Here is a 13,811-nt window from a genome sequence, read left to right on the forward strand (position 1 = left end):
GTCACTGTTGAGAAAAACACTCTTTATCTATGTTTTTGTAGCCATTTATTTATATAAATTCTTTTAAATAATTATAATAATTGAATTAATATATATTTTTTGTACAACCGTTTTAACTTACTTTACTTTTGACTGCAGAAATAAAATTAAAACTAATCCTGTGTCAAATAAGCTGGAAAGTCAAATCAAACATGCTATTTTTCTATTTTTTAAGGTTAAACAAACCATACATTAACTTTTTTTGGCTGATGAACTCTATAAATGGGGCTTTAAAAGTGCCTCTCTGTCGGTCATTGCCAAATGTTTGAGAAATCAAATGTAGCTTTTTTAATTTTTGAAAATATAGTCAAAAACCATCTCTATATTGTCCCCTATAGGTGGAATCGAGGTATTACAGTTGACTTTTGTGATTGGTCAAACCATTTAAAGGGTAACCAAACAGGACAGTTGGTGGCTGACTCCAATCTCAGCCCAGATTTGAAAAAAGAAAATGGGTGGGGCTAGGGGAGGCAGGCTGAGGAGGTTTAGTTTAGTTTAGTTTAGTCTAGTTTAGTCTAGTCTAGTCTAGTCTAGTCTAGTCTAGTCTAGTCTAGTTTAGTTTAGTTATTTCATTTTCATAGCACACAACACCAACTTTCATGATACTCTTGTCCTACGTAACAAAAAAATGAAAGCCCCAAAATCCCCAACTCCCGGTCCGGCACAGTCATGCAGAAGCTGCGTGTGTGTTTGCTATGGCCGGGCCTACTAGAGGCAGATGTATTGTATGTGCATCCATCTTTGAAGAAGTTAAGATTATTTTTGAGGGAGAAATGCAGACATACTGCAACAGACTCTAGGATGACATCATAAAATGGGCGGCAGCCACATGCAGCGGCAGGCGGAGCCTCAGTAATCGAGTAGTTTTACTTCCGGGTAGGAAAAAGCTCATGAAAAATAACTAATATTTCATAAATAATTTGTTTTTTAGTGTCTTAAGAAAGTAATGGTATGGCCCCTTTAAATTAATAAAAATAGCTGAATAGCTAAATAGCAGAAATATTAGCTAAACTGCGAAGCAGCCTAATCAATCTTAGTAAATGCCAAAATAGTCCAAAAAGCTATCAGAATGCCAATTTTTAAAACGGTAAAACTGATTTTTTAACATAAATATGAATAATAAAAATACAGGAATATTATTCCAGATTAAATGAACTTAAACCTTAAATAACTTTCAATATTTTACTCTTCATAAAAATATATTTTGTTAAAATTATACAAGTTAGAAATGAGCGCAAGATAGCATTATTAACAACAAAATAAAATGATCTGGAGGGCCGGATAGAATTACCTGGAGGGCCGGATCCGGCCCCTGTTCCGCACTATAGGATCATGTCAATGCAGCAAATGCAGAAGGAAGTGTGAAGTCATCAATGATAAAAATAAAAACTGTTTATCTTACTGTTTCTGGTGCATTCCAGCCACAAATCCCTAAATGTAACCAACAAAAACTAAATCAGAGCTAATAAAGTGACCCCTTCCATATAACCATGAGGAACACTTTAAATCCTTGAATTGGTTCAAAAATAGAAAATCTGCTTCGTAATCCAGTGTCTTATAATTTAACGTAGCTTTAATTCTGGTTGTGCTTACTGACAATAAATTGATTTTCTGTGATAAGTGAGGCTTGAAATTAAGTCCAAATGTGTCAGTATGGCGTTGATAAACTATTGATGGGTTGATGGAGAATTACAGCTACTGTTGTTAGGATCCTCATGGAATGATTCATACCGTCCTTCAACTGTTTGTGAATGAGTTCAATAAAGTTTAGGTTAACTTAATCTTTATTTAGCGTTATTTATTTAACTAAATGGTCCTTGGCAGTCATCAAGCACATTAAAAGTGGAATTAAAAGTCATATTTCTGGGCTTTGTAGAACAGAGACATCTGTTTTAAGTGCATCCACCTGCCGCTGTGGCGTCTGCAGCACCATCTTTGATCATCTGTGGCCTAAAAAAACATCTAGCAGAAACAAAGTCTAAAGCTCCAGTGTGATGTTCAACAGGTGCAGGGGGTAAATCCAAGCCCCCGTCTGCCTCTTTTATGATCCACTCTGAAGATGAGACCCGTCAGGGCATCTGCTTCAGCAGACGACACAAAACCGGCAGGCGGGTAGCTTTACTCCAGCCAGCACCTTTTGGGTTTAACACCGTGTGAAACGTCTTCAGCTGTCAGTACAGCTGCTTGCTGTCACTCTCTGTTTTTGGGCTTGATGGCATCTAGAAACGTCCCGCTTCTGCTCCTTTCTGGCTTCATGTGAGGACTTGTTTTAACTGTCTGCATGCAGTTTTTCAGCCTTTCGTTGCCTCTGAGGCGTGCAGCAGCAGCACATTTGGAATGAGCTCATTTAGTGGAGAAAATAATTCTTAGGTTTGTCACCTGTGTTCTGTTGGAAATAAAGCATTGGCTTGTGTTATTTAGATGAGGTTATATTTAAATAAAACAAAATAACAATTCTAGATTTCAGTTTGGTGGGTTTTTAATCTTTTGTCTTGTTAAACTATGTAAGTACCAAGGGGCCCTGAAGTCTTACGCTAGGTTCACATCGAGCACGGAAGCACCGTGAAGTGGAGTCCGCTTCCCCTCCAGTTCACACCAGACATGTATTTTATTTAGAGCTTCTACAGTTAATTTAACATTGTCCATCTCGACTCATCTCCAACTGCTCTTATCAATTGTGTTTTTAAACACCCAAAACCACACCCCAGCTACGTACTCGGCCCACTACGTTGATCTGCGTTTTTTCAGACACGTGACTCCTCCGGTTTGTCACAAAAACTCAGACAACTGAAGATGTTTGTATGAAAGTTCTACTTTCAAAGGTGATGCAGGAATTTTCCACAGCCAGCCTGCATGGAGAAATGGCATCAGCTCACTCAGAAGCAGCTTGGAAATATCCTGATAACCACGGAGGATAAATACTATCCAGAGCAGGTGTTTACTATGGATGAAAGCAGTTAAACAGTTAATTAAACATTTTATTTCAATTTGTCAAAAATTAAAGCTTTTAAAGCCCCATTTATAGAGATAAACAGCCAAAAAAAGTTGATTTGGGTTTGGTTGTCCTTTAACATGGGTGCCCATTGGAAGCAGCCTCCATTCTGCGGTGCTTCCACGTTCGATGTGAACCAGGCGTTCAGATGTTCTAAATGTTATTTTTAAAGCCATTTTGACACGTTTCAGTCCGAGGGTGTAATCCTGAAACAAAAAGAACATTTCTTTTATTTTGTTGAATATTAAAGCAGCAAAAGTCTGAAAGACTCACTCTGATAAAACATGTTTTTTTTGTTTTTTTTACATGTTCTTGTGGCATTTCATGTTTCTGTTGATGAAGGACATTTATAAAAAAATTAAGCCTAAAATTGAGTATTTCTTTATTCAAATCATGAACTAGGAGCAAAATAGAGATTGTATTTGTTGAATAAATCCACTTAAAACAGGATAATCATAAATAAAAGACCAATGGTAATGCTTTTACCAAAAGATGATAGGAGTGGGTCTTTAAAGATTTAATTATCTGAATTTCACATCTAGATTTGTCTGAGAGATTGTGCATGCATAGAAAAACTAGAGTAAAAAGAGTTTAAAGTATCGGTTCAATAGTTAAGAGCCACTGCTGTTCTAAATGTTCTTTTTGGTATCTCCATCGTCTGGTGTTTGGCTGCTTTTTTATTGTGTTGTGGAAGAGATGCTGCTCATCTGCTGCAACACTCAGCTGTTTCAGAGACCTCAGACCTTTCAGACACCCACCCTCAGCCTCACTAAACCCTCTGACACATCAGTGACCTGCTGACTAACCACTGAAACGACCATAATTCAGGCTTTTCTTTAAACATCATGTGAGACTCCTTCATCTCTAGTTCACTCATAGCAAAACAACATCTTTCTGTGAACCAGTGTACAAATCTGACGCTTTTTTCCCTGTGTGTGTGTGTTGTGTGTGTGTGTCTCCAGGATCGACCAGCATCTTCACCCCCACCACCCTGCTGGAACAGCTGAAGGCCATGAACAAACCAGACGAGGAAGTGGCCAGCTAAAATCCTCCAACCACATCTGGTCCTCAAAGCCCCGCCTCCCTGTTTTACCCCCCCAAAGCTCCCCCTGCCCCCAACCAAATCCTTTATGTGTATGCATCTTGCTTGAAAATAAAAAAAAAGTTAGATTATAAAATATAAGCATCTATGTCTTATGAGAAATAAACTGTTCTAATGTTTTTGCAACCTAAAAAGATTGAATATCAGAAGAGTTTGAAACAGAAAGTACCAAAACGGCACATTGTTTCCCCTCGGGGGCGCCTGCTGCTCTCTGAGGGGGTCATGCTGTAAAATATTTCAGTCTCCATGCAATATATGTGTGTTTCACCCGATAGGAGCCCACTTTTGGTGTTCAGTAGCATGCTTGGGTTTGTGTTTGTTTCAGGTGTGAGTGTTGTTTTTTAAATGTTCAGGCTGAATTCTCCAACAGCATGTTTTGAGTATCTAAGGAGGAGGAATTCCTATTAGAGGGGGTGTAATGACCCAGGTTAGGGGGTGTTGGAGGGGGCGTAATGACCCAGGTTAGGGGGTGTTGGAGGGGACGCTTCAAACGGTTTCTGTGACATGAGAGTTCTGCTGTTCTGAGGAACGATTTTCCTCATTTTCATAGAGATTGATACTCAAAGCAAGTTGTGGGTCCAAGTATTCCACATTTGAGGAACCTAAGAGCCCGTTCTGCCCTTCAGTCTGCCTCTTCAGACTGTTTTTTTTCTTAGCACAGACGCTCCCTGAACTTTTCAAACACATCCTAAATGTTGAAGGCCGTTGCTTGCTGATGTTTAAAAAGGGCCGCTTGTATTTCAGTATTGTATCCCGTCGGATCCCGTCATGGTCGGTCGGGCCATGCTCGGGGTAGTGCTGTGTATTTGTTGCTGTTTTTGCGTCTTACTGTTGAATGGTGACTCTCCCGACTCGCTGTAGTAAAACTTTTCCGTTAAGATGCCAAATGTGAAGCCGCTGTGTTTGTGGTGTTTTAGCTGTAGTTGTTAGTGAAAAAAAATACATATATAATTTATTTGTCTCTTTCCTTCTACTGTGCAATGTAAAATCCTTCTGGTGGAATGGCTTTGCAAGGAAGAATAAATATTCCACTTCTTTTTTCCTTCCTTTTTCCCGGCCAAACAAGTTGTATATTGCACTATAATGCATTTTGTGTGACGCAAATGCTTGATTCTGTTTTTTATTATTGTTTTGCGTTGTATAGAGTTTATGCTGTTAAATCTTTTTGATTTCAGTTGAAGTTATTTATTAGTAGAAAGTGATGCTGAAACATGAATTTGTCCTGAAGTCGTCTCACTTGCTGGGATTGTACGTCTGCGAGTGTTGAAGCACAAAAAGTACTTCCATGTGTTACTAATGTGTAAGGCTGTCTAATAAATTGGCTTCCATCATACCAAAGATTACGCCTCTTTATTTTTGAAGAAGTAATCAAATTAAAGGCTGTTAGACACTCTGTGGGGGTAAACAGACATTTGCATAACCTGTGAAGTTACAGTGGAGAACAGAAGTATTTGATCCTTTGCTAATTTGGTAGATTTGCTGAATTAAAGGCTAACCAAACAATAAATCAACTTTTTTGTCTGTTGACGTCTATAAATAGGGTTTTAAAGGTGATGTCTGTTGGTCTTTGCCAAAATTTGATAAAATAAAAGTGCTTCATTCTTGAAAATATAGTCTAAAACCATATGTGTGCTGCCCCCTATAGGTTGAATCGAGGTATTACAGTTGAATTTTGTGATTGGTCAAACCATGTAAGTTTTCAGGAGTCATGATCCAATCCTGTCCCCAAGCCCCGCCCCTCTGACTGGATTTTCAAATTTCAGCTGTGGGTGAAGTCAGCCTCCAACTTCCCTGTTTGGTTATCCTTTAAGAAGAATTTGATGGTCAGAAAATTACAAAGAAAATCAAGAAATCCACTTTAAAGAATGTATACATTTACTGCATTTCATTGAGGTAAATAAGTATTTGGGGTGAGGAGGTTCTCACTCAGGATTTGATGGTTAATGGCTCCACCCATCCTTCCATCCACACAGAAAAACACCCCCAAATCATAATGCTTCCACCTCCATGGTCGACAGTGGGGATGGTGTTCTCTGGGATATAGGCAGCATTTCTCTCCCAGACCTACAGGTGGATTGATGCCCACGTTCTTGTATTTTGGATCCAACAGTTGTGACCTTTAACCTCCAGCTTGTTGCTGATGGTTCTGTAGTCTATTCAGGTCTAGAATCTTCTCCCTTAAATCCACTGAAAGCTCTTTAGTCTTTCAGTTGGAGAGTTTGGAGTCTGATGAACGGTGGACAGATGATGACAGGTGATCATTTCAGACAGGTGTCTTCAGTTCAGGTGGCCAGGAGAGTCTACGTCAGGGGTCGGTAACCTTTCACAGTAAAAGAGCCATCTGGGTTCGTTTTCTACTAATCAGAACCTAGAAGGAGTCGAATTGTCTTACTTTAACCTTTAAGAAAGTGGGATTTGCATTCAAGAGCAAATATGTAGAAACCTAACATCTCTCAAAATTTGATTTTTTTTAGCTTATTTTCAAAATAAAAGACACTTTGTGAGTGTCATATGGAATCGTGCAGCTCCTCCATAAAACAATACCCAAGATTTCCTCACCGCTTCATCTGCAGCTACACTTCTGCAGCTTGGAGCCTGAGTAAGATGCAGAAGTTTAATTTGAGGAAAAGCGCGAGTGCAGGTACAGAAACTTAAATGGATCTCGTCGTGTTTTTAAACAAAAAAGGTCCAGCAGCTTACTTGTTAGAAAGGTTATTCATTTAAAAAACGCTGAACACGTTTCTCACCTGAGACTGTCAACAGACTGCGCGGCACACGCTCTCCAGACAGAGCTGTGACGTCACTGCAATCTCTTTTTTTAGTGAATCAAATAATAAAAAATAATAAAAACATCTCATTCATTGTCCTGTTTTAATTACTTATCGTGTGAGTTGGTTTGTGCTTTATCACAAAATGATGATTTAATGGAAAAAGTGTCATTTTGAAAATGTATTTTTCTAAATTCCTAGAATTTAAATAAAATTTTAGGCAAATGTGTAATGGAGACGCAGCTAGTGATTGTTTTTCTTCTTCCACCTGGTGGGTCACTCCTTCCTTCCTCTCTTTCTTCACTCTTCTCTCTTTCACCCACTACTGTAGTTTACTCCCAGATAGAAGAAATCAGGAGGACTGGTGGAAGGTCTCTGTCCTGATGCCTCATCCATGAGGTCAAATCAACAGTAGCAACAGTGGACCCCCACTGACCTTCTCCTGATGCTGGATACTCACAATCCTGAACACAAGGGATCATAATAGTCCAGGGGTCGGCAACCCAATGTGTTGAAAGAGCCACTTTGGACCAATGCAATAAAAAACAAATATGTCTGGAGCCGCATAATTTGAAACGTAAGTAACACGTGGAAAATGTGTCGTGTACACGATTATTTAAACGATTAGTTTTCCTGCTGTGTGTCTTTGTGTCATATAAGGTTCTCCTGCTGCGTGTCTTTGTGTCATATAAGGTTCGTTTTAGGCCTCATGACAAGTTGGTGAGACATTGCAGCAACAATCTATCTGTCAAAAGCTGAGTAGCCTCAAATACGAACATTTGAGCTTTCATTTTGACATTCCTCAATGACATAACGAGAGGGGGTCCTCATCAGTCTCTCCCTCATTCTCACTCCAGGTGCAGGAAGAATTCAAACATAACAGGACAAAATCACAAATGTTCAACAAATGTTCAACAGTCAGACAACAAAGCACATTGAGGAAAACATAAACTTAAATCCAATTCCAGTCAGACAGGCAAAAGAATGGGTAACCCACAATTCCTTGCGCTGCCAGACCGACAGCAAGCCCACCGTGTCTGAGACCATCACTACAATATGAATGAATTACAGTTTGTTTCATTGCTTTGATGAAATTAAAGAAATGCAATAAAGAAATACGATTTTTGATGTCATTTTTATTTAGAGGATTTGAAAAAAAAAAAAAAAAAATGTAACTTGCACCTTTAAGGTGCTTCCACACTGGCCGCGTCAATCAACACTTTCAATGAAGAGTCAATATAAGCGCGTGCACACCTAAATTCCTGCCCTCCAAGTCTGGAGCGCGCGTGAGTCTTATAGTCAGACATTTAAAAGGACAGAGTTGTGAAAACAAAAGTCTTCAGAAAGATTTGGGGGATTTTCAACACTTTTACTTTCGGTTCTCCCTGTTGTAGATGCAGATGAGCGCTAATGAACAGTAAAAATACAATAGAAGGAGAATCTCCTCCCCGCCACGCACCGCACGCGGCCGGTGGATGAGACCTGCACATCGCCGCGCTCAGCAGGTGGTATCCACACCGGAGCAGCGCGGTCACGCACGCAGTGGCGGGGAGGAGATTCTTCTTCTATTCTTCTTCTACTGTTCATTAGCGCTCATCTCATCTTGGTGTCATATTAACCTGAGCGGACACAAACCGTAATGATTCATTTCTCCTTCGTGATCACGTTTGGTACTTCTGTGCTTTGAAGCAGACTCCGCCCACAAGCAGCTCCCGCGCTGAATCTTCAATCCGGTTCAAGATTTCCACGCACAGTTACAGCTCTGAGCTGCTGCGACTGTGCGTGGAAATCTTGAACCGGATTGAAGATTCAGCGCGCTCAATGCGTGCCGATTTGTACGTGGAGCTCGTGACCCGACTTCAAAACCCGCGTAGCAACGTGCGCTCACGTGCGCTCCAGACGCACGGGCAGGAATTCTGCTGTGCGCTGACTCAGACGGCGTGGAAGCATCTACACTCATCTCACAACAACTGGAAAACGTAAAGGATGTTTGTGTCATGTTTGTCCTCCTACAGAAATCGTATTAAAACAAAAATATTGTGGCAGCCTGACTGTTAATTTAGAAATAGTTCCTTGTTAGTGGGTGGAGTTAGTGTCTGTTCTTGTGTTGCATTATGGGACTTGAGTGTTTTACCGGCACCATGAGTGAGAGTGGTGTGTGTATGAGTGAGGCTCCTCACAGTGTCGGCTGTTCTGTGGTTCTGTGCTGTCAATTAAATGGTGGTCAAAATGTTGACACCATCTGACTAGCATGACCTGCGTGTACGCTTCTTCCTTCAAGCACTTGGGGTCATTCATTGTATAGAACACAAATTATCTCTGGAATCATAGCTGCCAGTCATCTACTTGGTCCTTCTCCCACCCATATCGCTACAATATATTTCCTTCCAACATTTCTTACTATTATCAAACATTTTTGTAAAAGCGCCAATGAGCCGCAAGGGGGCGCTCAAAGAGCCGCATGCGGCTCCGGAGCCGCAGGTTGCCGACCCCCGTAATAGTCAGCAGAAGAAAGAAGATACAAACCTTTTTATAACATACATATTTAATATGTATCAAATATTTTATTTAAGAAATAGACAGGGGCAATAAATGACAAAATAGCAATGTGGGGGTGTTTGTTTTGTTTTGGTACTTTTAAAGGGTAATCAAATATTGCAGTTGGTTGCGTAATCCATGGAATATATCAACGGAGCTGTGTGGCACACTTCTGGATTCTAGGTGGCCTAGCGGGTAAACTCCCGCGCTGACAATCGAGAGGTTACCGGTTCGAATCCCACTAGGGGCTTATTTGTTTGTTTCTTTTTTTTTGTGATCCCAAAACTGTTCAATTCAGGTAAATAAATGTTTTTTCAAAAATACACAGGGTCAATAAATGACAAAATAGCAATGTGGGGGTGTTTGTTTTGATTTTGGTGCTTTTAAAGGACAATCAAATAGTCCAGTTGGTTGCGTAATCCATTTTTTTTTTTAACTTTATTTGAAAGAGAGAGATAACATAGAGATATAACATGCCAGGAGGATATCAAATACATCTACAGAAATATATTACATTTTACAAAGGCATCATGACAGATGTTTGCTTTAGGATGGGAGCTTCTGGAAATAGTAAAAACATACGATTCGATTTCTTTCAATAAAACAGGGGAAAAGGGTTTGATGTGCGTGAATTTACATTTGTGAATGTAAAATTTTGTAAGGAGAATGACAATATTTATTACATAAAATATATTATTTTCAACTTGAGCAAGAAAACCAAAAAGAACATGTTCCCATTTTAGGGGGAAATCATCATAAACCTTATCCTGAATGAGTTTGGTCAGCTCTTTCCATAATTTTTTTGAACATTCACAGTTCCAAAACAAATGAGTGACAGTTTCCAAATGAGAGTTACAGAAAGTACAATTAGAGTCTTTATCTTTAACACATCTGGTTAAGTATTGGTTAGTGGGGTAAAATCTGTGCAATATTTTAAAGGAAACATCTTTTGTTTTGTTATTCAAGAAAAATTTGTTTGGCAGAAGCCATAGTTGTTTCTAATTTATATAGAGGATAAACTGTTTCCAGTAAAAGTGAACATAAGAAATAGTTGCAGAATTTATGGAAGCAGGGCACGAGTTACTCGATGGTTCCTGTTTCCAACTGCAAAACAGATTTTACCCACTGGGGTATCAGTAACATTTACCAAAGGAGGAACCTGAAAATCTTCTATGTAGTTTTGAAAAAGAGAGCAAATTTGTCTTGGAATAGCATCAAAGACAACACAGTATTGTTTTGGGGAAACAGCAAGGTTTAATTCTGTGGTAAATTCCTTATACCTTAGCAGTAATCCATTTTGGTTGAAAAGCTGACCTACTGTTAGAATGTGGTTGTCAAACCAGTTTTGGAAGTATAGAGATTTATTTTTATAAAGGATGTGCTTGTTATTCCAAATATAAAATCTGTGGGGAGAAAAATTATGTTTATATATCAGCGACCAGGAAAGTAAAGCATGTTTGTGATATTCTGAGAGTTTTAATGGGATTTTGTTTATGTTATAATTACAGAGAAGTAAGAAGTTTAAGCCTCCACACTGTGAGAACATGTGATGAGGAGAGATATTCCAAATAGAGAAGGATTTTTTTCAATAGGACTTCAACCAGTTGATCTTAAATGAATTATTCAAAGTTGTAAAGTCAAGGAAGTTTAGACCACCATTCTCATAGCTATTCATTATGACTGATTTTTTTATATAGTGAACGCAGTTTTTCCAAACAAAATTAAATAAAATATGATCATTTTTTTGAGTGTCTGATTATTGATGTACAGTGACAAGGCAGCATAGGTTAATTGAGAAATGCCTTCTGCTTTAGAGATCAAGACCCTTCCCTTTAAAGTCAAGTCCCTTTGGAGCCATTGATTGAAGCCTTTTTTTGTCTTATCAATTATTGGTTCCAAGCTTTGACAGCATCTGTTGATTTGATTCTTAGCAATAATAATACCAAAATAAGTCACATTGTTTTTAACTGAGATGTTACGAATGGTTGCAGAAGAACACTCTTTAACTGGAACAAGTTCACATTTGTTGATATTAAGATGTAAGCCTGAAGCGTTGGAGAATGCTTGAAGTGATTGAAGAGCTGCAGAAATCCGACTATCTTTTAGAAAGAGAGTGGTATCATCTGCTAGCTGGCTGATAAGGATTTCTCTTCCTGCAACAGAAATGCCTTTTAAGTTTTTTTGGAAAATGTGATCAGCTAAAATTTGAGTGGCTAATAAGAATAGATAAGGGGAAATTGGGCAGCCCTGTGTGATTCCTCTATTCAGATCAAATCGAGGGGAAGTTCCATTGATACAGGGGCAATGAATGACAAAATAGCAATGTGGGGGATGTTTGTTTTCATTTTGGTGCTTTAGAGGGTAATCAAACAATGTAGTTGAAGGCTTAATTCATGGAATGTATCCACGGAGCTGTTATGGGGTAAGATGGCCGTCGGCGACCGCGAAGGCGGCGGCATCGGAAGGAATTCAGACACAGCTCAAGAGACCAAAACAAACGCTGACGTCACGTCAGTGTCAGGATTTGATTGGCTGGATATCGATGTGCTCCTGGATCGACCACTTGCTCTAGTGACACTGTTTGGGCGAAGTTTTTCACTCCGAATTTTTTTATGTCGAATTTCTGACCCATCGAAATTTTAAGTATCGAAATTAAGAACACAGATTTTTTTCCATCCATCCATCCATCCATCTTCTTGACCGCTTCTTCCCTTTCGGGGTCGCGGGGGTGCCGGAGCCTAACCCGGCTACTGAAGGGCGAAGGCGGGGTACACCCTGGACAGGTCGCCAGTCTGTCACAGGGCCACATATTTTTTTAAGACAGAAAATATTTTTGGGAGGATAAAATTTTGCTGTTTAAAAAGCAAGGGTTAAAAAAAATCAGAATAAAAATTCAGAGGTTAAAAAATTCAGAAAAAAATACAGGGGGAAAAAATTTCAGAGTCTGATGGAACTAAAAAACTTCCATATTTAATAACTGAAATTTGAACTTTAATACATTTTAATCCTTTTTTACCAACGAGGAATGTGTTCATTCTTCATCCAGAGGGTTGGGAATTAGGAAAATGTGTCTTAATTTTTCATTTGCAGGGTCTTAAGAAGTCTTAAATTTAACTTGAAGGAACGTATGAACCGTGTGTGAGATTCCACAGTGAAGACTACAAAAAGACCATAAAACATTTAAGGAAATAAGAAACACCGGGATGAGACAATGCCAAACGCAAGAAAACAACAAAGTACCATGTGTGTTGTTGTGAAGACAAGAGTGTCTTTGTGTTTGAGTGTTTCGAAACAATTTGTCTTCCAACTTTGTGAGTGAGAGTTACTCACTCGTGTTCACGTAAGATGAATCATATTTGTCTGAATATTTTAACTGATATTTACAGAAATATTGTTTGAAAAAAATGATTTTTAGTCATTTCACAATATATTTCTAATTCTAAGCAGCACTGACTTTGGTTTTTATTTAGCAAATGTTGCAATTCTAAACAGGATCAAGTGTAAAGTTGTTTAAATTTGTTAAAAAACAAAAATTAAATGTGGTCTTTGTCGTGATGCTTCATGCTGAGGTTGTTCAGGTTTTGAAAAACATTTTTTTTTCCATGCAGATCTCAATAAAGTGGATTGATCTCATCTTTGTGAATAAAACGTATTCCCCAGCACACTAGAAGATCTGTGATGTGGGAGTTGGTTCACATTTGGAATTTCTTATATTACAAAAACTTTGCAAAACTGTAAAATGAAGTAACTAAGCAGAGGTGGATTATATAAATTCACTTCTTCCACTCCTTTTCAGAGCAATCAATCAAACTCTACTGACTTTAGTTAATAATAACCATATTTAATAAATTAAATGTGACATAAATGTGTTTTTTTTAATTCTCTAATCAATTAATTTAATTATTTCTGTAATGAGTTTGAAAAATCTGTTTTTTTGTCCTTTATTTTCCCCAATCTATGCTTGAAGTAAACATAATCTGCAAATCAATATCAACAAAGAATAATTGTTTTTAGGGCAAATAACCACAAACAAAATAGTTCAATCATAAAAACTTCAACTAAACACTTTATTTGAATTGTATTGGCTCTTAAAGACAGTACAAACATTTCTGTAGAAAAAACATTAGAATATGTTTTATGTGACATTCAAAAGCTTATTGGTCCCAAAGTATTCTTTTAAAAAGAGTTTTTACATTTTTGCTTCATACCTAATCTTAAATAATTCCCAGTAAATTCCCTGATTTCTAACAAACCTTAGAACATGTTAGAGAACGACTGAACCTCCACTCAGAAGGACACTCGTTGAGAGGATGTCCTGCATCTCCGTTCCTCAGATACATTTTAAGAAATGATCGTTGGTGAAAACATAGAG

General features: G+C 38.4%; 1 protein-coding gene across 2 annotated transcripts in view; it reads left to right on the forward strand.

The window, feature by feature from the left end:
• The window catches only part of stxbp1a (syntaxin binding protein 1a), a 58,800-nt gene extending 53,329 nt beyond the window's left edge, over nt 1-5,471 (forward strand). For both annotated transcript variants that reach the window (XM_024299094.2, XM_024299095.2), the window contains one exon: nt 3,994-5,471. Coding sequence is in view for 1 of the 2 variants with exons in the window: in XM_024299095.2 (XP_024154863.1) it covers nt 3,994-4,076 (83 nt within the window). In the remaining variant the exon portion in view is untranslated. The remainder of the gene's footprint in view (nt 1-3,993) is intronic.
• Nucleotides 5,472-13,811: the final 8,340 nt, after the last annotated feature.

Source organism: Oryzias melastigma, linkage group LG12 (genome assembly GCF_002922805.2).
Source record: "Oryzias melastigma strain HK-1 linkage group LG12, ASM292280v2, whole genome shotgun sequence".
NCBI lineage: Eukaryota > Metazoa > Chordata > Actinopteri > Beloniformes > Adrianichthyidae > Oryzias > Oryzias melastigma.